This window comes from Chelon labrosus, assembly GCF_963514085.1.
Source record: "Chelon labrosus genome assembly, chromosome: 21".
Classification (NCBI taxonomy): Eukaryota; Metazoa; Chordata; class Actinopteri; order Mugiliformes; family Mugilidae; genus Chelon; species Chelon labrosus.
Genome location: NC_140354.1, coordinates 24,158,778 through 24,180,342, shown reverse-complemented (window position 1 = coordinate 24,180,342; position 21,565 = coordinate 24,158,778). Strand labels below are relative to the sequence as shown.

General features: G+C 50.8%; 4 protein-coding genes across 5 annotated transcripts; 2 read left to right on the top strand and 2 right to left on the bottom strand.

Annotated features, from left to right (window-relative positions):
• Nucleotides 1-595: 595 nt before the first annotated feature.
• drg2 (developmentally regulated GTP binding protein 2) lies at nucleotides 596-6,399 on the bottom strand. The gene is made up of 14 exons (XM_084569967.1): nucleotides 6,333-6,399; nucleotides 6,074-6,188; nucleotides 3,921-4,081; nucleotides 3,748-3,837; nucleotides 3,379-3,439; nucleotides 3,215-3,305; nucleotides 2,824-2,896; nucleotides 2,545-2,635; nucleotides 2,359-2,456; nucleotides 2,211-2,287; nucleotides 2,050-2,138; nucleotides 1,386-1,444; nucleotides 1,213-1,266; nucleotides 596-845 (listed from the first exon to the last, which is right to left on the bottom strand). The coding sequence occupies exons 2-14, from the start codon at nucleotides 6,135-6,137 to the stop codon at nucleotides 759-761; spliced, it is 1,095 nt and encodes a 364-aa protein (XP_084426093.1). The 5' UTR covers nucleotides 6,138-6,188; nucleotides 6,333-6,399; the 3' UTR covers nucleotides 596-758.
• Nucleotides 6,400-6,437: 38 nt separating this feature from the next.
• gfer (growth factor, augmenter of liver regeneration (ERV1 homolog, S. cerevisiae)) lies at nucleotides 6,438-7,698 on the top strand. The gene is made up of 3 exons (XM_084569968.1): nucleotides 6,438-6,881; nucleotides 6,979-7,184; nucleotides 7,292-7,698. The coding sequence occupies exons 1-3, from the start codon at nucleotides 6,618-6,620 to the stop codon at nucleotides 7,452-7,454; spliced, it is 633 nt and encodes a 210-aa protein (XP_084426094.1). The 5' UTR covers nucleotides 6,438-6,617; the 3' UTR covers nucleotides 7,455-7,698.
• An 875-nt stretch (nucleotides 7,699-8,573) lies between these two features.
• Nucleotides 8,574-12,131, top strand: syngr3a (synaptogyrin 3a). Its single transcript, XM_084570999.1, has 4 exons — nucleotides 8,574-8,704; nucleotides 9,792-10,026; nucleotides 10,115-10,260; nucleotides 11,663-12,131. The coding sequence occupies exons 1-4, from the start codon at nucleotides 8,603-8,605 to the stop codon at nucleotides 11,870-11,872; spliced, it is 693 nt and encodes a 230-aa protein (XP_084427125.1). The 5' UTR covers nucleotides 8,574-8,602; the 3' UTR covers nucleotides 11,873-12,131.
• Nucleotides 12,132-15,267: 3,136 nt separating this feature from the next.
• znf598 (zinc finger protein 598) lies at nucleotides 15,268-21,300 on the bottom strand. 2 transcript variants are annotated; one of them, XM_084570998.1, is made up of 13 exons: nucleotides 20,939-21,300; nucleotides 20,179-20,291; nucleotides 19,516-19,645; nucleotides 18,967-19,178; nucleotides 18,674-18,891; nucleotides 18,493-18,586; nucleotides 18,063-18,142; nucleotides 17,895-18,032; nucleotides 17,741-17,819; nucleotides 16,771-17,654; nucleotides 16,457-16,622; nucleotides 16,233-16,380; nucleotides 15,268-15,893 (listed from the first exon to the last, which is right to left on the bottom strand). In XM_084570998.1, exons 1-13 carry the CDS (start codon nucleotides 21,110-21,112, stop codon nucleotides 15,525-15,527), a joined length of 2,805 nt encoding a protein of 934 aa, XP_084427124.1. In that variant the 5' UTR covers nucleotides 21,113-21,300; the 3' UTR covers nucleotides 15,268-15,524. The 2 variants fall into 2 exon arrangements, with proteins under 2 accessions (XP_084427124.1, XP_084427123.1); XM_084570997.1 differs by having other exon boundaries at nucleotides 17,895-18,142; nucleotides 20,939-21,299.
• Between the last annotated feature and the right edge of the window lie 265 nt (nucleotides 21,301-21,565).

Sequence of the window (21,565 nt, the reverse complement as noted above, 5' to 3'; positions counted from 1 at the left end):
CCCTGCTGAAGCTGTTGCCCCCGCGACCCGGACCCGGATAAGCGGAAGACGACGAACGAACGAACAAGTCAGTTCAGTAGTTGGACAAAAATAAAACCCAGTAGAATCAACATCTCTGTCAGTTATTAGAAACTAAAGCTGAAACACCAGAACCTTCATGGAGACTAGATTTAGAGCAGGAACATTTTTATACCACCTTAAACTTTAAAACATATTAAACCTTTAATACCACCTTAAACCTGTAATACCACCTTAACACATAAAACAATAATAGGCGTGTTCGACTTCATGCAGATCTGCTCGTCGAACACGCCTCATGAGATAGAAACACTGATGTCATCACAGAGTGATCCCTGCCCTCTGGTGGCCACACTGAGGAACTGCAGCTAAACAACAACAGACTACCAGGGACAGACTGTAGAAAATACAACCAGGAGAAACACTGGAAACAATGACTTCAAAGAATCTTAAACCTTTAATACCGCCTTAAAAAGACTCCAGGGAGGATTTAAATAAATCTCAATCATCATGTTTATTCTGTGTTGACGTGTGACAGCCTCTATGACTCTGACTCTGTCCATATATTTATGATAACAGAATTAAAAGAAGCCAGGCCTTGTTCAATGTTTTATGAGCTTTATTTCCTGACCAGGTTCAGGTGTGATGCGTCTCTCAGTCATTCTTAGTTTCATGTATAAAATAATGACGTTGGCTGATGTCCTTGGTATCTACAGTTTGTCTTTAATCAGCAGCTGGTTTCACTTCTTGACGATCTGGATGACGTCCTCGTGCTCCATGATGTGCGTCAGACCGACTCTCTGAGGACTGTACTTGGTGCTGGTTCCCTGAAACAGAACCAGAGGTTTAATCTGTGCTGTGGTTCTCATACGTCACAGAGAACATGTCTGAAGAACGTCAGGGACCTTTAAACCAGAGTTAACGTTAATATTAGTTTATTTTATTAGAAGAGAAGAAGAATCAGACTAGTTCATCAGATGTGTTTAACTCTGAGTTAAATAGAGTCTGATGGTCAGAGCCTGAAAGACTCCAGACGATGCTAACGCTGATGCCAACGCTGATGCTAACGCTGATGCTAACAGCTAGCATGTTTCTATATCTACAGCAGGCAGACTGGAAACTGGACTTGTTTCCATGTCTTATTGATGTGGTGTCAGACTCTGGACCAGGACTCAGCCTCAGAGATGGACTCACCCAGACCAGGGCGTATTTGAACTGGCTGGCTAAGGTTCTGTGGATGCGATGGCACTGAGGGGGAAACAGAAAGAAATGATCAGACAATGACAACGTCCACCACAACGTCCACCACAACGTCCACCACAACGTCCACGTGTCCTGAGTGTCTCCTCAGAGACAGTTTGACTCACCACATGCTCCACACTCGCTCCTCTCCTCATGATGATGGCGTCGTTAAAGTCTGGACGCTCTGATGGAGACAAGGAGGAAAGAGGAGGATCAGAGGAGATGAGGGGGGCGGGGGGAGGGAGGGAGGAGAGAGGGAGGGAGGAGGGAGGGGGGAGGGGGGAGGGAGGGAGGAGGGAGGGGGGAGGGAGGAGGAGGGGGGGTAGATGTTTGTATGTACGTATGTATGCAGTGTGTGTGTGTGTGTGTGTGTGTGTGTATGCTGTGTGTGTGCAGTGTGTGTGCAGTGTGTGTGTGTGTGTGTGCGTGTGTGTGTGTGTGTGTGCAGTGTGTGTGCAGTGTGTGTGCAGTGTGTGTGTGTGTGTGTGTGTGTGTGTGTGTGTGTGCAGTGTGTGTGTGTGTGTGTATACAGTGTGTGTGTGTTTATACAGTGTGTGTGTGTGTGTGTGTATGCAGTGTGTGTGTGTGTGTGTGTGTGTGTGTGTGTGTGCAGTGTGTGTGCAGTGTGTGTGTGTGTGTGTGTGTGTGTATACAGTGTGTATGCAGTGTGTGTGTGTGTGTGTGTGTGTGTGTATGCAGTGTGTGTGTGTGTATGCAGTGTGTGTGTGTGTATGCAGTGTGTGTGTATGCAGTGTGTGTGTATACAGTGTGTATGCAGTGTGTGTTGACCTCCTCTCTTCTTGGTGTAAATACAGATCAGAGCCAGATATTCCCACAGCGTCTCCAGGAGATAATCCAGGTTCAGCTTCATCCCACAGCTGAAACAATCACGAGGTTAAAACCAGGAGGTCACAGATAAGAACCTGGAACATGACGGAGAGAGGTCTGACCTGATGACCACACTGTTGGGTCTACGAGCCAGCCGGTCCACCTCCTCTATGGAGATCTGATCCACCTTATTATAAACCTGAGGACACAGAGACCACGTTAGAAGCTGTCCACCTGTAAGGAGGTGATAGCTGCAGAGAGGAGGCGTACGTAGAGGCAGGGCATGTAGACTCTGCTCCCAACGATGACGTCGATGAACTCGTCTGGCGTGCTGTCCTCTCTGAACAGAACCTCAGCGTTAAAGATCTCTGAGGAGCACGGTTAAAGGAGGAAACATGGGAGGAGGAGGAGAGGAGCAGCTTCAGAGGATGAAGGGATGAGAGGATGAAAGGATACTGTACTCATGGAGGATGAGCTGGACCAGCTTCTCTGAGCACTGGGTCAGAGGAACCGTGGAGTTGTAGGACAGACCGCCGCCTTTCTTAGGCTGCAGAGAGAACACATCAACATTTATCAACATTTAACAGAGACGCAGAGGAAGAGCAACTTTAGATCAGACTGATGAGTCCATCAACATGTGGATCAGTTCAAAGGTCACGACTGTCTACGTTGTCAGACATAAGCTGTTAATGATGGTGATGATGATGAAGATGAAGATGAGCAGTGAAGCTCTACCTTGAAATAAATATTTGGTTTCGTCCTGTTCAGTCTGATTCCCACTGACTCCAGCTCCTTTTCTAGAAGTTCCCTGAGGAGACAAAGATGAAGATGAGTAAAGTCACTGATGGTCAGGTTAAACTAGCCCCGCCCCCTCTCTAACCTCTGATGATCAGGTTAAACTAGCCCCGCCCCCTCTCTAACCTCTGATGATCAGGTTAAACTAGCTCCGCCCCCTCTCTAACCTCTGATGATCAGGTTAAACTAGCTCCGCCCCCTCTCTAACCTCTGATGATCAGGTTAAACTAGCTCCGCCCCCTCTCTAACCTCTGATGGTCAGGTTAAACTAGCCCCGCCCCCTCTCTAACCTCTGATGGTCAGGTTAAACTAGCCCCGCCCCCTCTCTAACCTCTGGACGTCTCCTTTGGTGGCGTCCAGCATCATGATGACAACGTCCGCCGTCCGGGCCACAGCGATGACCTGGCGTCCTCTGCCCTTACCTGGAGACACGTTACAATGAGGGACCATCACCTGTCAAACAGTCTGGTCTAAACCAGCGGAGGCGGAGCTAACCTTGGGCGGCGCCCTCAATGATTCCTGGCAGGTCCAGCAGCTGGATGTTGGCTCCTTTATACTGAGACAGCAGAGGACAGCAGAGGACATCAGGGGACAGCAGAGGACAGCAGAGGACACCAGAGGACAGCAGAGGACACCAGGGGACAGCAGAGGACAGCAGAGGACACCAGGGGACAGCAGAGGACACCAGAGGACAGCAGGGGACAGCAGAGGACACCAGAGGACACCAGGGGACAGCAGAGGACACCAGAGGACACCAGGGGACACCAGGGGACACCAGAGGACAGCAGAGGACACCAGAGGACAGCAGCGTTAAACACTGACTCTTCACATGATCAGAGCTGTGGCTGTGACTCAGGGACGTACCTCTATGACTCCAGGTATACAGGTGAGGGTGGTGAACTCGTAGGACGCAGCTTCACTGGCGGTGGACGTCATCAGACTGAGGAAGGTCGACTGAAGGACATGAGAGAATCAAACCAGCACGTCTCACACATGGTAGAGACGAGGACAAGTCTTCAGGCTGTGTGTTGACGTACCTTACCCACGGAGGGGAAACCAATGAGAGCGACTCGAGCGTCTCCTGACTTCATGACATCGAAGCCTTCACCTTTGGCCCCCGCCGACTTGGACGGCTCCAGGAGCTGAGACCGGTACTTGGCTAGTTTGGCCTTCAGCAAACCCAGATGGTACTCAGTGGCTGCAGCCAGGACCAGGACAGGGGACAGGGGACAGGGACAGAGACATGTTAATAAAACCTCCTCAACCAGGACCAGCACAAGACCAGGGACAGAGACACGTTAATAAAACCTCCCCAACCAGGACCAGGACAGGGGACAGAGACATGTTAATAAAACCTCCTCAACCAGGACCAGGACAGGGGACAGAGACATGTTAATAAAACCTCCTCAACCAGGACCAGGACAGGGGACAGAGACATGTTAATAAAACCTCCTCAACCAGGACCAGGACAGGGGACAGAGACATGTTAATAAAACCTCCCCAACCAGGACTGGGACAGGGACAGAGACACGTTAATAAAACCTCCTCAACCAGGACCAGGACAGGGGACAGGGGACAGAGACAGGGGACAGAGACACGTTAATAAAACCTCCCCAGCCAGGACTGGGACAGGGACAGAGACACGTTAATAAAACCTCCTCAACCAGGACCAGGACAGGGGACAGGGGACAGAGACAGGGGACAGGGGACAGAGACACGTTAATAAAACCTCCCCAACCAGGACTGGGACAGGGGACAGAGACACGTTAATAAAACCTCCTCAACCAGGACCAGGACAGGGACAGAGACACGTTAATAAAACCTCCCCAACCAGGACCAGGACCAGGACAGGGGACGGAGACACATTAATAAAACCTCCTCAACTAGGACCAGGACCAGGACAGGGGACAGAGACAGAGACACGTTAATAAAACCTCCTCAACCAGGACCAGGACAGGGACAGGGGACAGAGACATGTTAATAAAACCTCCTCAACCAGGACCAGGACAGGGACAGGGGACAGAGACATGTTAATAAAACCTCCTCAACCAGGACCAGGACCAGGACAGGGACAGACTGATGGATGAGGACTAGAGGTTCTGGTGGAAACCTTTACTTCCATGTGGACAGAGACATTGGAGACGTGTGGACATCTTCTTATACTCCACACGTTGAGGACATAGAGAAGGAAATACTACTTCTTCTTCTACTGTCCATACACAGCCCGGCCAAAATAAAAGTCTCCACCTGGCTATAAACTAATCAACAGGTGTTCACCTCCTGTTGGATAATTACTGCATGGGTGATTATCTTTCAGCTGACAACAAGTTATTTAAGCCCAACTGATGCAATGAGTAGCTTCTCATTTCTTCAACAACCATGTCTAAAGACACATCCTGTGGTCGTCTGTTTGAGAAGGGTCAAATCATTGGCATGCATCAAGCAGAGAAAACATCTAAGGAGATTGTAGAAACTACTAAAACTGGGTTAAGAACTGTCCAAGGCATTATTAAAAACTGGAAGGATAGTGGAGAAGCATCAGGGTAAGAAGAGAGGCAGATGAAGTGATGCACCCATCATGCCTAGTGTCTACTGTACAAGCCTGTGCTATGGGGCAGTGCTATGATCTGGGGTTGCTGCAGTTGCTCAGGTCTAGGTTCAGCAACATTATGAGGTCAGCTGACTACCTGAATATACTGAATGACCAGGTTATTCCATCAATGGATCATATTCCAAGATGACAATGCCAGGATTCATGGGGCTCAGATTGGGAAAGAGTGGTCTCCATGGAAACGGTTCAGCTCTGATCAGAATGTTGATTAAACACAGTTACAGAGTTTAATTGGATGTAAAAGTAAGCCACGCCCCTCGGTGCAGGATGAGTCATCAACATTTTAAACTCCACAATAACTTTAACAAAACAACAGAGTAACTCTGTATAAACAGATTTATAAATAGATTTATAAATCAGGATCAAAACTGTTAAACGTTTAGTTTCATGTGAACATTTAAAAGTTAACTCTAATTAAACCTCATCCAGCAGAGCTAGTTAACGGAGTCAGCTCCTCCTCTTTAATCAGTAGCACAACACTCACTCCAGCCTGCTAGCTGCTAGCTGTTAGCCTGCTAGCTGTTAGCCTGCTAGCCGTTAGCCACCGTGTAGCTAGCTCGTAGCTCCGCCCTCCCTCACCTTTGTTTTTCTGTGTTCGAGAGATCTCCTTCTCTATCTCCGATATCTTCTCCAGGATGCCCATGGTGGCGGGTCAGGTGAGCTCCAGGTGAGCTCCACGTGAGCTGCAGCTGCTCTGAGGAGGACAGAAGAAGAAGAAGAAACGTGTCAGCGTGAGCTAGCTCTGTTGTTAGCCGACATGCTAACACGTAGCACAGACAGGAGACACGGACATTTAAAGGAACAGATGTTAAATGTTTAAATAAAGAGAAGCGTTTACATGTGATCACAGACTGAACTCAGCGGCAGCACCGACCACTGACGTCACACACCGGAACCGGAACTGGGTCCGTCTCCGTCAACGCTCCGCCGGAAACAGGAAACAGACGAGACGCTGGTGTCGTAATGGTCTAGTGGTGACCTGAGCCGAGCCGAGCCGAGCCGAGCCGAGTCAACACGGAGGTAATGATGAAGATGAGTTCTCTCTGAGAGGAAGCTCAGGTGTCAGCTCCACCACGTGGGTCCAGGTGTCAGCTCGAGCTCACACAGCGGACAGAGAGGAAACATGGCTGCGCCCACAGCACCGGCAGCACCGGGGGGACCGGCAGCACCGGGAGCACCGGGAGGACCGGGAGCACCGGCAGCACCGGCAGCCTCCAGCCACACCGCCTTCCAAGGTTTTCCGTTCCCAGCGGCTGACAGACGGGACGGTCCCGACAAGGAGCCTCAGCAGCCTCAGGCCGGGGGGGCCGCTAAGAAGCCGTGCAGGGCCTGTACGGACTTTAAATCCTGGATGAAGCTGCAGAAGCACCAGACTGCTGCTGCACAGGTGACAGGAGGGGGTCTGGGGGGGTCTGAGGGGGTCTGGGGGGGGGGGGGGGGATGATGTGAGGACAGCTGACTGGTTCTGTGCTCTGATCCTACAGGAGACTCCACCACAGACTCAGACGGACCCCCAGTGTCCTCTGGACAGGGAGGAGCTGGGCCGTAGCACCTGGTCCTTCCTACACACCATGGCAGCGTATTACCCCGAGCAGCCGTCCTCCAGCCAGCAGCAGGAGATGGGACAGTTCATCCACCTGTTCTCCAAGTTCTTCCCCTGTGAGGAGTGTGCAGAGGACCTGAGAGGACGGTAGGACCATGATGCACTGCTGCAGACGACAGACAGGAGGTTAAAGGCCTCAGTAGGTGGTCAGGTGATTAAAGTCCAGGTCTTGTGTCTTCTCTGTCGTCTCACAGACTAAAGACCAACCGACCCAACACCAGCAGCCGTCACGCTCTCTCTCAGTGGCTCTGTCACCTCCACAACGACGTCAACGTCCGTCTGGGGAAGCCAGAGTTCGACTGCTCACGGGTGGATGAGAGGTGGAGGGACGGGTGGAGGGACGGGTCCTGTGACTGAGTCCTCCTGTCTTCACCTGTGTCTCTGGTTTTATGTTACGATGCTGATCAGATGAAAACAGAATAAAAGAGTGAACTCTGCTGAGAGACTTTTAAACTGATCATTTAGTTCATGATGTTTCTTTACTGTGTTTATGAATCTATTAAATATCTACTGATATAATTCTGATTAATTCTGTGAATAATATAAATATCTATGTTTATATGAAGATGACTGCAGACGTGTGTGTTTGGTTGTTTAAATTATAAACTGATGAAAGTTTAAATGATGTTGTTTTCTAATTACTGATGTTCTGTTTGTTCAAAGTTTAACATTTAACATTTAACAGGACACTTTATACAATAATCAGGTAAAACACAGATTAATAGGTTTATATAGAAATTATTAATATTCTAATGAACCAGTAGAGACACAAACACTCTTCACTCTATATTAAACCTGTTTGATTAATTGATCACTGACCTCTAGTGGCGGGAGGAAAGAATACATTCACTGTGGAGGGTCATGGGGGTCTGGAGTCTATCCCAGCTGTCATCGGTCTAGAGGGGGGGTCCACCCTGGACAGGTCTCCAGTCTATCACAGGACTAACACAGAGAGACACTCACACCTACGGCCAATTTAGAATCACCAATGAACCTAACCAGCATGTCTTTGGATGGTGGGAGGAAGCTGGAGAACCTGGAGAGAACCCACACAGACACAGGGAGAACATGCAGACTACACACAGAAAGGAACCAGTGGGAACATGATGGATTAGAACCCAGAACGTGAATGTGACTGTTGACCAGAGAGCTGAGGACGGACTGAAATAAAGTCAGACAATAACTCATGTCTCTATTTATGTCTCTATGTCTCTATTTCTAACAGACACTAGGACTAACCGTCTCTGTTCTTGGTTCATATCTCCATCTCACACATCTTCTACACTTTGACTCATTTATTCTTCTTTTATATCTGACTCTGAAGCGCGGCCACGACGCGCGGCCTGCACGTCAGCCTGTGCGGCCGCGCGCCACGCCGTGAGCGCGCAGGACCCGTCCCTACAGCGGCGCGCAGCAGCAGCAGCATCATCGTGCCGTGGAGCCGGGAGGAACCGCGAGGAACCGCGAGGAGTGAAGACACACACGGAGAGAGAGAGAGAGAGAAGATGGACGGAGTGGGATCGTTCGGAGCGGGACGGGTCGGGACCACCGTGGACCCGATCACCTTCGCCAAGCAGCCGCAGACCGTCCTCAGAGTGCTGTCCTGGGTGAGAGGCGTTATCACGGGGGGGGGGGGGGGGGGGGGGTCTGAGTTGACGTGTTCTCACTGCTAATAGCTGCTGATCAGGGTGTGAATGGAGACATGATGTTTATTTCTTTATTCTCTGAGGCCGGGCCTCCTCCTCCTCCTCCTCCATCCCGTCTCGGTTCATTATATAACCTCCTCCTCTCCTCTCCTCTCCTCTCCTCTCCTCCTCTCCTCCATGTCTCCACTCATCTTTTACTGATTTACCCTCAGCGGCCGTCGTCCGTCGTCATCTCACCTGTGATTGGTCCGCATGCGTCTTTACGCACGCGGCGCACGCAGGAGACGCGTCGCGCCCTGACGCATCAAGAAGCGCATCACCTCTGGGTGAAGTTCTCCTGTAGGGAGAAGCTGATCAGGGACGAATCTGATTGGTCGGTTTGAATCTAATTAGGATCAAATGTACAAACATTAATGATCAGATCAGATTTATGGAGGTGAAGGGAATCAAACCTGTGGCCTCCTGGTCCCAGAGCTGCTCCTCTGACCAGAGTCCAGAGTCAGAACAGATGTAAGAGCTTTAAAAGCTGAAATGATTCTTTATCAGTTTAATCATCAGGAAACTTTAACGTTTATTTTATAGACGAAACGTTTTAGTTTGTTAAAGTTTAACAGAAACTAAAAGTCACATTTATTAAAACCCTAGAGATTAGTCCAGACATGTGATCAGTGTGAGCCCCCCCCCCATCACATGTCTGTGTGTGTGTGTGTGTGTGTGTGTGTGTGTCACATGGCCCAGTTCTGCCACAGTGTGTCAGTCAGCTGATCCAGAACCCAGGGAAGAGTAAAGACTCCAAAGATGGCCGCCGTGTCCAGTGTGTTTACAGCCTGAGGACGATGTGACTGCTGAGGAGCAGTGAGGCGTCCTCCTCAGTCAGAGGGACGTCACTGAGGCGTCCTCCTCAGTCAGAGGGACGTCACAGAGGCGTCCTCCTCAGTCAGAGGGACGTCACTGAGGCGTCCTCAGTCAGAGGGACGTCACAGAGCTCAATGTCTCCGTTCTGAGCGCGCTCAGAGAGAACTTGACGTCTGACGTGTTTCCTCCTCAGATCTTTTCGCTGGTGGTGTTCGCCTCCATCGTGAACGAGGGCTACGTCAACCTGGGCAGCGAGCGCCTCCACTGCGTCTTCAACCAGAACTCTGACGCCTGTAACTACGGCGTGTTCGTGGGTCTGGTGGGGCTGCTGGCCTGCTCCTTCTTCTTCCTGCTCGACTACAAGTTCTCCTCCATCAGCTCCGTCAAAGACAGGAAGAAGGCCGTGATGCTGGAGATCGGCTTCTCAGGTGAGGAGGGAGAAATGAAACCAGCAGCTCTTAGAGAAACAAGAACAGGAACCATAGAGTTTGAGACATTATCTGTGTCTCTCTGCAGGGTTCTGGACCTTCCTCTACTTCGTGAGTTTCTGCTTCCTGGCCAATCAGTGGTCGAGAACCACCTCAGAAGATCTGCCGCTCAACCAGGGAGCAGACGCCGCCCGAGCTGCCATCGCCTTCTCCTTCTTCTCCATCATCACCTGGGTAACACAGACACCAAGAAAAACTACACTAGACTAACAAACTAAAACCAAAGAGCACAGGGTAACGCTAACAAAGCTACGCTAAACTAAACAACAACCTGAACTAAAATACCTCAGACACACATTCTGGTTCCTCATGAGGGAGTCCCTAGGTGTTCCCAGACCAGATATGACCTCTAAAGGTAGAGGTCTGGAGGAATCCTCTCCAGATGAATCATGAAGCAGCAGCAGCTCTACTCTGAGCTCCTTCCAGATCAGTCTGAGCTCTCGTCTCATCTCTAGAGCTGAGGTGGTCTCTCTGTAGACCGGTTTAACGGCGTCTCTCTGTGGACCGGTTTAACGGTGCATGTTGTCTCTCTGTAGACCGGTTTAACGGTGCATGTGGTCTCTCTGCAGGCCGGTTTAACGGTGCATGTGGTCTCTCTGTAGACCGGTTTAACGGTCCATGTGGTCTCTCTGTAGACCGGTTTAACGGTGCATGTGGTCTCTCTACAGGCCGGTTTAACGGTGCGTGCTGTCTCTCTGTAGACCGGTTTAACGGCGTCTCTCTGTGGACCGGTTTAACGGTGCATGTGGTCTCTCTACAGGCCGGTTTAACGGTGCGTGCTGTCTCTCTGTAGACCGGTTTAAAGGTGTCTCTCTGTAGACCGGTTTAACGGTGCATGTTGTCTCTCTGTAGACCGGTTTAACGGTGCATGTGGTCTCTCTGCAGGCCGGTTTAACGGTGCATGTAGTCTCTCTGTAGACCGGTTTAACGGTGCATGTGGTCTCTCTACAGGCCGGTTTAACGGTGCATGTGGTCTCTCTGCAGACCGGTTTAACGGTGCATGTGGTCTCTCTGTAGACCGGTTTAACGGCGTCTCTCTGTAGACCGGTTTAACGGTGCATGTGGTCTCTCTACAGGCCGGTTTAACGGTGCATGTGGTCTCTCTGTAGACCGGTTTAACGGTGCATGTGGTCTCTCTGTAGACCGGTTTAACGGTGCATGTGGTCTCTCTACAGGCCGGTTTAACGGTGCGTGTGGTCTCTCTACAGACCGGTTTAACGGTGCCTCTCTGTAGACCGGTTTAACGGTGCATGTGGTCTCTCTACAGGCCGGTTTAACGGTGCCTCTTTGTAGACCGGTTTAACGGTGCATGTGGTCTCTCTACAGGCCGGTTTAACGGCGTCTCTCTGTAGACCGGTTTAACGGTTCATGTGGTCTCTCTGTAGACCGGTTTAACGGTGCATGTGGTCTCTCTACAGGCCGGTTTAACGGTGCATGTGGTCTCTCTGTAGACCGGTTTAACGGTGCATGTGGTCTCTCTACAGGCCGGTTTAACGGTGCATGCGGTCTCTCTACAGGCCGGTTTAACGGTGCCTCTCTGTAGACCGGTTTAACGGTGCATGTGGTCTCTCTACAGGCCGGTTTAACGGTGCGTGCTGTCCAGAAATACCTGCTGGGTACAGACATGACGCTGTTCACCACCGAGCACATGGACGGAGGAGCCCCCACCCAGCCGTACCCCTCCAACTCACCTGGAGCAGGTCCCACCGACACCACAGACACCTACCAGAGCCCTCCGTTCACCGAGAGCAACGCCGCGCCCACGTACCAGGTTCCCATCTACTAGAACCCACAGAGCCGACGGTGGAAACAGATGTTACAGATGTTGATGTGTCGATCCGGGTTTAGACGGCGGCCTCTGCTTCCCCGTTTCCTCCTCTGGTTCCCGCTGCTTCACGACGTCCTCAAGCATCGAAGCAGACGACGGAGAACCCAGAGGAGGAGGAGCGGAGGTGGAGGCGCTCGTACAGTACAGCACCTCGTCTTCTTGGTTTCATTCAAACACGGAGGTGAACGCTCACCTGCATGTTCCACGCGTAGAGATCAATAAGTGCCATACTGTGTTCAGACAGTGACTTCATTTCCTCATGCTGTAAAGGTGTTCTGTGACCAGGTGCATCATGTGTCAGCTGTACTGTAGGTAGACCAGACGCCGCCTCACGTCACACACCGTCAGCTCCAGGTACAGGTGTGTGACGTGGGACGGCGTCCTCTCGTCAGGTGTCGTTTAAACGAGATGTTCTGGATTAATTCGTTTGTGTTTACGTTTCTGAAGCTGCCAAACTGCCCTGAGTTCTTACTGCTAACGGCCGCTAGCTGGCTAACGCTACCATGAGGGGAGGGGGGTTGTTATTAGTTGCCATGGGGACGGGGCTGGGTGGATGCGGGTCACCTGATGTAGATAGTTGCCATGCCGACCATGTCAGTGTGTAGCAGTGTCTCCGTGTTGTGGTTCATCGGCTGTAGCTCGGTGTGAACGGGTGAATGTGTGTCCAGTTGTCGTGCTGCGTTCAAGTGTAGAGGCAGAGGAGGAAATCACAACTCCCCCACATGAAGAGTGTTCTCTCAGATAAATGTCTAAGGAAATCTGAATGAAGGTAGTTTTTTCTAAACCGACTCTTTACCTGCTGATCAGACTTATCAGATAATGATGCATGAATTTATTATATATTAAAGAGAAGAAGAGTTTATAAATGTGGCAGCTCTGCTGATCACGTTTCTATTTATGTGTCAGAAACAAGTCAGATAGTTTCTAAACGGTAAAACAAAGACGACTGGAGACGTGTTCAGCTCTAAATGACTGATGGAGGTTAGTTTAACATCTGGTTTCCTCTGTTAGTGGCTCTGTCAGAGTTAAACTGAGACTGATGTTAAAACCTGAACTCCAGACGTCGTTTACTCTGTGAATCTGTCGACCACTCGTTTATGTTCATGTATGTATTAATATGTAATAACTCCACACGTCTGTAGACCTGGAGCCAGAGCTAGTGTCTGTAGACCTGGAGCTGGCGTCTGTAGACCTGGAGCTAGAGCTAGCGTCTGTAGACCTGGAGCTGGCGTCTGTAGACCTGGAGCTAGCGTCTGTAGACCTGGAGCTGGCGTCTGTAGACCTGGAGCTAGCGTCTGTAGACCTGGAGCTGGCATCTGTAGACCTGGAGCTAGTGTCTGTAGACCTGTGAAGACCTGGAGCTAGCGTCTGTAGACCTGGAGCTAGCGTTTGAAGACCTGGACTAGCCCCAAAGACCAGTGACGGAGTTAAAGATCTAAAACGAAGACGTCTGGAGCTGCTGAGTTTTACTGAAGACGTTTCACCAGAGTAGAAGGTCTGAGCTTCAGCCAACAACGTAACCTGATGTTTACCTCCTCAGAAACGTTGCATCACTTCCTCCCTCCTTCATCCTCCAACAAACCGTCTCCTCAGACCCAGAGATTTCAGTCAAACTGTTGATCCACGTTATAAACTTCCAGCCTGATCAGTCACCACCTAGAGCTTTAGAGGCGTCATGACAGAGCACAGGTAGAAATGGAGACTCCTCAGTTACAGGAGAATGAACCAATGTTTTATTTGGAGCTATTCTGCCTCAAATGCATTCTGGGATACCTGGCTGCACCAAGTCCACACAAGACCAGTTCTGTTCAAAGAACCAGAACCCCGTGGCTGAAGGTTCCCCAAACCGTTCCCCAGGAGTCCTCCATGGCTGGATGGGTTAAACCACCTCAGCCTGGTGGTGGGGGGGTCCACCTGTAGGTCACATGACTAGAGTCTGTTCATCACCTGATGCTCCCTCCAGGTGTAACCTTCCAGATGTTTCCTCGTCTCAGTCCAACTCCTCCTCTCTGAAGAAACGTCTTCAACAAACCTCAGCGTGTCCAGTCTCAGATGAACCTTCACTGACTCGTCACATTAAAAGCTCTGATCAAATTAATTAATAAAAGGTTTAACTCGTTTCTCCAGAACTATTTAAACGATGGATGTGTTTTTATTTCTTTACGTTTTATTCAGAACCGTCAGTGAGTTAAATATTAGTCTGAAGGAGGAACGGAGGCTGGGATGAGTCTAATACCTGGAGTTAAAGGACTACACGTTGTGTGCCGACTACTTCCTGCTGCTTTTAGTTCTGTTCAGACCGATCAGCCATAACAATATGACCCCTGGTTCTCTGGTTCTGGGTTTATTATTTGACCGACAGAGTCGATGTTAGCCCTGGACCCAGGACATCATTAATGAGCTCATCAGTGTTGGTGGTTTTAATGTTGTGGCTGATCGGTGAACTCACCAGAACGATTAAAAATAAATTAAAAACATGTGTGACGTATCTGTCAGTCGTTTCTCTGCAGGAATTAAACTGAGCGACTGATGGTTGATGTTTTAGGAAGTGTCTGAGGCGGCGGCGTGGGTGGGCGGGGATGTTGGCGGCGGCGGCGGCGTGGTCCTTTAAGTCCTCGGTGTTAAAGCAGTGTCGGGTTCTGTGGGTTCTTCTTGTTCTCAGTGCTTGAGTCAGTGTTCTAGATGAAGTAATAAAGCTGTGTGTGTCGTGCTCCGGCCCACGTTCACCGCCGTGGTGTTGATCGATGGTTATTGAAGTGTGATGCTGTCTGGGCTCCGGTTTGTCCCGTACTACTGAAAGAATAAAACCATCAGTGATGATGAAGCAGAGTGAACTCTTTGTCCCACGGCTCTGAGACGAGCCGGACGTGATCGGGCTCAATAAACTGCATGATCTGATGTAAACTGACGTGTTGGTGTCTCTGTCTGTGACATGAATGTTTCTGACGTCTCCAATAAAGAAGAGGTCACGTTTTAGAGCTTTATGTTTCTGGCTTTAATGTGTGAGAGGCTGAACGCTGCGGCTTTAGAACCACAGAAGAAGAAATACAGGAAGAAACTGGAAAAGTTCAGACTGGAAATCCTCTTCCTCCTCTTCTTCTTCTTTTCCATTTCCAGTAGATTTGATGCTCCACATCATCAGAACCACTTTATCAATAAAGTTTTAGTGATAAACGTTTTGATGTAAACACATAAATCTGATCACATCATTTTATAGTGTTTATTATTAATTATAACCTGGTCATCACTGATGCGTCCCAGCCAGAAGGTTCTGGGTTCCCTAAACAACTTTAAACGTACCTTAAACGCGTCCTCTCAGCGTTACCGTCCCGTAGAAAATAAAAACACAGGTGAACATGAAGATGACTTTTATTGGAGGCAGACTAAAGCTGCTGTCTGATGGTTGGACCAACGCTACAGTTCATTCACTCTGAGCTCAGTGTGCCTCTCTGACTTTAATGAGAACTCATTTTAACGTATTAAAAGATAACCTGCTGATTCTGATAATGACTCGTTAATTAACCGCTGACGTCAGCTGATCATGAATAAAATTAGAGTGAAATAAATACGGCGCTGGAACGGTTTATTGTGGTGTTGGACTCTGGAGAGGCTAGCTGATGATGCGGCTGATGGACTGCAAGGAGGGGAACTCCTCGCTCTCCCTGTTGTGCAAGGTCTTGTGGGAGTTGAAGTCTTTGGGGGCCAGTACCTGTCTGCAGGTGGGACACACGTGGCAGTCGAGCTCGGCGGCCGTGCTGGCGGGCGAGGCCGGCGTCTGCCAGGCGCTCTTCTTGTTCCTGCTCTTCTTCCCTCCTCCAGACTGCTTCTCCAGAGCCCTGCAGTCCCCGTGGGCCGTCAGCAGCTCCTGCTGCTTCCCGGTGTCCGGCAGCAGAACCAGCAGCTCGTTGAAGATGCGGTTGAAGTCGTCTCCCAGGAGGTCCTTACAGCAGCGGTGGTACTGAGCGGCTGAGATCAGACCCTGAGGACGAGAGGAGACCAGGTCAGACCAGGTCCTTCAGAGCTGGAGCTGATCCTATTTAACATATTTAACCTTTGACCTGGTGACAGAGTTCAGACTCATCCAGATGTAGTCTCCTCTGTCCTGACATCAATAATTAACGGTTGCTAACACTTAGCACTGAGACCAGAACGTTACTGGAAGTCTACCTGGTTCAGTTTTACATGCTAGCTGTTAGCATCACCATTAGACCACGCCCCCAGGCTCTGACCAACCAACCAACCATCAGACTAGACCAGGTCCTGGCGCTGCTCTGGCTGGTTGGAGGTCAGAGGATCTTCTCCAGTTGCTGGTTCTCACCTGTCTGAACTGAGCTGAGTAGTTCTTGAACTGGTTGAACTTGGACTCGTCGTTGTGGAGGTACTTCCTGATGGACTGGATCAGCTCCAGGTTCCTCTGGTGGAAGTCCTCTGGAACCAGGTACCCGCTGCTCGACACCTTGGGGGGACTGAGAGATAAAACCCCTGAGTACCAGACCAGGTCTAATCACAGAGATGACACTTAGACAAGAGAGAGCAGCTCACAGGTTGACTGCAGACGGTGAAGGCTCCACCACGTTGCTGTTGAGGGGGATTCCTGTGAAACCAGGAGGAGGTTTAGGAGCAGAGACTCCCAGACCAGGAGGAGGTGGAGGCATGGAGGAGGGTGGAGGAGGAGTGGAGGACTTCACTGGGAAAGAGGTCTTGAAGCCTGAGAGAAGAAAGAACTGATTTAGAGGATGAGACGCTAACGGCTAAACTAACGAGTTCAACACTTCCTGCTGCGCTGTCAGTAAAAGACTAAACATGAAACAGGATCAGCTGATATTTATAGACTTCTGAGTCGCTTCGTTCTGTACCTGGGGGGGGTTTCTTGGTCATGAGGGCAGGAAACTCTTCCTCTTGTTCGAGTGTGGGCTCTGTGTTGGCGTGAGGGCTGACCACGGCGCTCTCTTTGCTAACGGCTGGTGGTTTCTCAGCGTAGCCGTTAGCTAAGCTGCCCGCGGGCGGCGCCGTCACGGTGCTGGCGGTCGGTTTGTTCCACGTCTTCTCAGGGACGTTCTCCTTCTGCGCTGCCGTCTCCACTGACATGGCGTTTACAGGAGACGGCGTCGCTGCAGACGCTGAGGGAGCAGCTGTGTTCTTCTGTTTCTTCTTCTTGGTGGCTTTAGAGGCGGGGGGGTCGGCGCTGGGGGGAGGAGCCGAGGAGCTGGGGGCTGAGGGGGAGGGCTTTTTGTTGCCTCCTTTCCCGGTGAGAAGGGAGGAGATGTCTAACAGGTTGGGCACCGAGCGGAACTCCTGCTGCGTCAGTCCTCCTCCGTCATCGTCAGAGACGGGAGGAGAACGACTGGACGCTGCTTTCTCCCCGACTTTCTTCCTCCTCCGTGAAGACGAGGTGGTGGAGGAGGAGAGGAGCTGGGGGCCAGTGGAGGAGGAGGGGGAGGAGGAGGAGGAGGAGAGGGGAGGTGCAGGTCTGGAGGAGGGAGGAGGATGAGCGGCGGGTTTAGCTGCAGGAGTGTGGTTGGACCAAGCGGATCTGGAGGCGGAGTCTGCTGCAGGTCTCTGGGGTTTTATTCTGGAGACCAGAGCGGGGAAGTCTTCGTCCTGAAAGGAGGACGTCTTCCTCGGTGGGGCCGAGTACGCCGGCGTCATGGTGGTCGGCGCTCCAGCGGTGGAGAGACTCGGGAAGTCGTCCTCCTTCAGAGCGGCTGTAGCTGCTGGAGGAGGAGGAGCTGGCTTCACCCTGAACAAACACACCAAGAGAAACGTTCAGCAACACGACAACCTGCATGAGGACGACACGTCTCACTGGGGGGGGGGGGGAGTTACGTTGGTGCAGCAGCGGTGGCCCCCAGAGCCGGGAAGTCGTCTTCTTCGTCCCCTGGATTAGAGCTCTGCATCGTCCTGACTGAACGAGAGAAGACGAACCATCAGAGGAAGAAAGACAAGAAGCTGCAGCGTCCTGGTTCACCTGTGTCCTTACCTGGAGGTTTACTCGTGGGTTTGATGGGACCGGCCCGGTGTCTGGGTTCCTCTGGTTCCGTCCTCTCGGTCCTCTCCTCTCTGACGTGTTTGGGAGCGCTCCTCTCCTCTCTGACGTGTTTGGGAGCGCTCCTCTCCTCTCTGACGTGTTTGGGAGCGCTCCTCTCCTGCTGCGACGCTCTCTCCTCCTGCCTGTGCTTCATCATGGACGCCCTCATAGCAGCTTCCATCTGTCGGTCCTCCTCCTCCCTGGACATTAATCAATAACCAGTAATCACTGCGTTGCCATGGAGACCAAATACAATGAGTACATCCAAACATCAATCACTGTAGAGCTTTATTAATGAAGAGGAGCATCACAGCTGCTGGAAACAGAACAGAAGGAGGAGGAGAGGAAGAGGAGGAGTTAAAGGAGAACAAGAAAACAGGAGGGGACAGAAAAGTAGGAAGGAAGAATATAAAGGAGGAGGTAGAAGGAAGAAGGAACAGAAGAAGATGATGAAGGAGTTCAAGGAGATGATGCAAAAGTCAGAAAAGATGAAAGAGGAAGAAGAGGAACTAGAGGAGATGAAGAAGGAGGTAGGAGGAGGAGGACTCACCTGGAGTACCTCCAGCTCTTCTGTCCTCCCTGAGGTCTTCCTCGTCCTCCTCGGTTGTGTCGTACCTCGTCGTAGTCGTCTCCCGTCACCAGACCTGAAGATGATTCATGATTTATTATCCAGACCACGTTCACGTCACAGATCAACAACAACAACGACAACGATGCGTCTAGAAACCGACCGTCGTTCCTGCGCTGCGGCCTCGGGGCGTAGTTGAACTGCAGGTCGATGTGCCGGTTCTGTCGGGCCTCGGCTCGGTTCTTGCTGTGCGCTGCAGCCTTGTGGGCCTTGTAGTCGATCTCAGAGCGGAATGCATGAGTGAACTGTTCAGAGGCGCAGCGGCCTTCCTCACACAGGTAGTGGCTCTCTCTGAAGTGATCGCTCAGGTACCGGTAGTCGCTGCGGGGTCCGACACAGACATCAGCTTTACTTCACGCACCACACCTCCACCAGCAGACGCAGACAAGTCCTCACCTGTAGTATTCCTGAGAGCCGTCTGCGTCACAGAAGTGGCAGAAGTAGTGGTCCCTGCGCAGGTGTTTCAGCAGCTCGTCGTTGTCCAGGTAGCGGTCGTCGCAGAACTTGCAGAGCGGGTGTCCTCTGTGGCTGGTGTCGTCTGGGTCTCCGTGCGCTCGGTGCCGCGCCAGCTCCTTCCGGTTATACCACTTCCTCTCGTGGGAGAAGATCTGGAGGGAGACGAGGCGTTTAAAGACCGTACGACCTGACAGCGCTCGCCTGGTACCGTTAGCCAACACGGTGAATGTAATGAGCAGCAAGTACTAACACACAGATACGATTTAATGTGCTCAGAGACGTCCTGAGTAGCTCTGTAGGACATCAACTTTATCCTGTAAATGACGTCAGTGTTCTCCAAGAACTTCTTTTGCTATTTAGATTTTTACAAAAGATTCTTAAACATACATCCATGTTTTATTTGCTTCGTTCACAGTGTTTTATTTCTTTACTGAGCCGATACGTGAGCTCTGCTTCATCCTGGGCTCCTACAGGCTCCTGCTCACTCACCTTCAGATGCTTCGTGCAGAGTTTGCAGCAGAAGAGCTCGTGCTGCTTCCTCATGTGCTGCTCCAGCTCCTCAAACCTGGAGAAAACCTTGGGCTCTGAGCAGCGGACACAGACCGACAGCAGCAGATGTCTGATAAAAACACACACACCGGGGAAAAGTTCAAACTAAAGAAGACAAAGGTTTCACCGTGTCAGGTTAATTAACTTTAAGATAAAGGCTCTGGTTCACGGTAAGGACACAGAGTGGAGTTATCACAGGAAGATCAGATGAGGTCTGATCCAGATCATGGTAGAACCAGAACAACAAAGCTGAGACAAAGACGTTGATCCTAGTCTCCAGCTCTGAATGACTAGTGGGGAGTTAACCACTGAGGTGTCTTATCTGAGGGTGTTGTCGCCTGAAGGTCACATGACTAGAGTCTGTTAAGGACCTGACACTCACCTGGAGCTGCTGCTGTACAGGAGAACACCTGGATGAATGAGTCCACCTGTCTCTGTTTGAGATTTGTTTATCTGGATCTAACAGTGGATTTAATAACTCAGTTTGTCTCATGACTTGACACACGTCCAGTATTTTAACCAGGTTTCACCTTTTACACTCATTAAAGTCTGACACCATCAGATTCAGTCTACAGATAATAACAGAACGGGGTCGTCCAGCACCTGTACTGGCTGTAGATCTTCTCATCGCCAAAATAGATGTCGTGCTTCTTGTCACAGGGGAACTGCTGACAGGGCAGAGACTGATAGGCCTCCAGCTTCTTCACAAACACCACCTGAGAACAACAAGGCAGAACATGAGAACATGAGAACATGAGAACCACAACAATGAGACAGAGTCAGACTCTGAAGTTTATGTGTTGGACATTAAGGACTACATCCAGACACTAGCAGCCCCCCAGCACTAACAGCTAGTAGCTGACAGCTAGTAGCTGACAGCTAGCTTAACTTGTGAAGGGAGTGGTGTGCTCCGAGGCCCCCGTCATCATGACCGTCCACCTGCGTTAACAGCTTGGATAAAGTCCTTTTATTCACCTGTACATATAGCCTATTCTACCGTTAGCACCACTCTGCTATCAGTCTGGTGCCACATAAAGCCATAAAGCTAGCCGGTTAGTTAGCATGCTGTCTCCTGCTCCCGTACGGAAGCTACACTAGTTAGCTAACTCTGAAGTTGACATGCTAGCTTACCTAATGCTAAACTTAGCTTAGCCGCTCTAACGATAGATTAGCCATGCTAATGGTAGCAAGATAAAAAGTATCCTGAGCAGTTAGCTGTTCATATTTTAAATGTTGTCTGTTTATAATGAATCCCACTGAAAAACTGTCATGAAAAATATTTTTGTTTTCTAAAATAAATCAACCAGGAAGTCGCGGCCTAGCTCGCTCCGTCCCCGGGCTCGAGTAGGCGGTGAGGCCGAACCTTGTCGAGCTCCTCCCGGCAGACAGCGCAGTACTTCTGGTCGCACAGGACCCGCATCTTGGTGGAGCAGCGGTAACAAACCGGGTGGTCGCATTTCCCTAAGGCGAAGATCTCGACCTCTTGGCAGCACAGGACGCAGTTCTTCTCGGTGTCTTTAGTCGTTACCGGGTCCATGTCGGTGGGAAAGGCACAAAACGAGCTGAACAGTCCCGCAGAGCTCCGCCGCTCAACCGCTTACGTAAAGAGGGAGTGTGAGCCGCGGCCGGTAGATCTCTACGGTATGTGGATGGGCTCCCGGCAGATCTCTACGGTATGTGGATGGGCTCCCGGTAGATCTCTACGGTATGTGGATGGGCTCCCGGCAGATCTCTACGGTATGTGGATGGACGAGCGGCAGATCTCTACGGTATGTGGATGGACGAGCGGCAGATCTCTACGGTACGTGGATGGACTCCCGGCAGATCTCTACGGTACGTGGATGGGCTCCCGGTAGATCTCTACGGTATGTGGATGGACTCCCGGTAGATCTCTACGGTATGTGGATGGGCTCCCGGTAGATCTCTACGGTATGTGGATGGACTCCCGGTAGATCTCTACGGTATGTGGATGGACTCCCGGTAGATCTCT

Bases quoted from the DNA above. Each gene is read 5' to 3' on its own strand.
- drg2 (XM_084569967.1), bottom strand. From the start codon at position 6,137: ATGGGCATCCTGGAGAAGATATCGGAGATAGAGAAGGAGATCTCTCGA. The intron at 3,306-3,378 runs GTTAGCTCCGCC...ACGTGTCTCCAG, and splicing joins CATTGAGGGCGCCGCCCAAG to GTAAGGGCAGAGGACGCCAG. The intron at 1,267-1,385 runs GTGAGTCAAACT...TTTCCCCCTCAG, and splicing joins GAGCGAGTGTGGAGCATGTG to TGCCATCGCATCCACAGAAC.
- syngr3a (XM_084570999.1), top strand. From the start codon at position 8,603: ATGGACGGAGTGGGATCGTTCGGAGCGGGACGGGTCGGGACCACCGTG. The intron at 10,027-10,114 runs GTGAGGAGGGAG...GTCTCTCTGCAG, and splicing joins GCTGGAGATCGGCTTCTCAG to GGTTCTGGACCTTCCTCTAC. The intron at 10,261-11,662 runs GTAACACAGACA...GTCTCTCTACAG, and splicing joins TCTTCTCCATCATCACCTGG to GCCGGTTTAACGGTGCGTGC.
- gfer (XM_084569968.1), top strand. From the start codon at position 6,618: ATGGCTGCGCCCACAGCACCGGCAGCACCGGGGGGACCGGCAGCACCG. The intron at 6,882-6,978 runs GTGACAGGAGGG...CTGATCCTACAG, and splicing joins ACCAGACTGCTGCTGCACAG to GAGACTCCACCACAGACTCA. The intron at 7,185-7,291 runs GTAGGACCATGA...GTCGTCTCACAG, and splicing joins GCAGAGGACCTGAGAGGACG to ACTAAAGACCAACCGACCCA.
- znf598 (XM_084570997.1), bottom strand. From the start codon at position 21,112: ATGGACCCGGTAACGACTAAAGACACCGAGAAGAACTGCGTCCTGTGC. The intron at 19,646-20,178 runs GTGCTGGACGAC...TGTTTTTATCAG, and splicing joins AAGATCTACAGCCAGTACAG to ACATCTGCTGCTGTCGGTCT. The intron at 19,179-19,515 runs GTGAGTGAGCAG...GTCTCCCTCCAG, and splicing joins TCTGCACGAAGCATCTGAAG to ATCTTCTCCCACGAGAGGAA.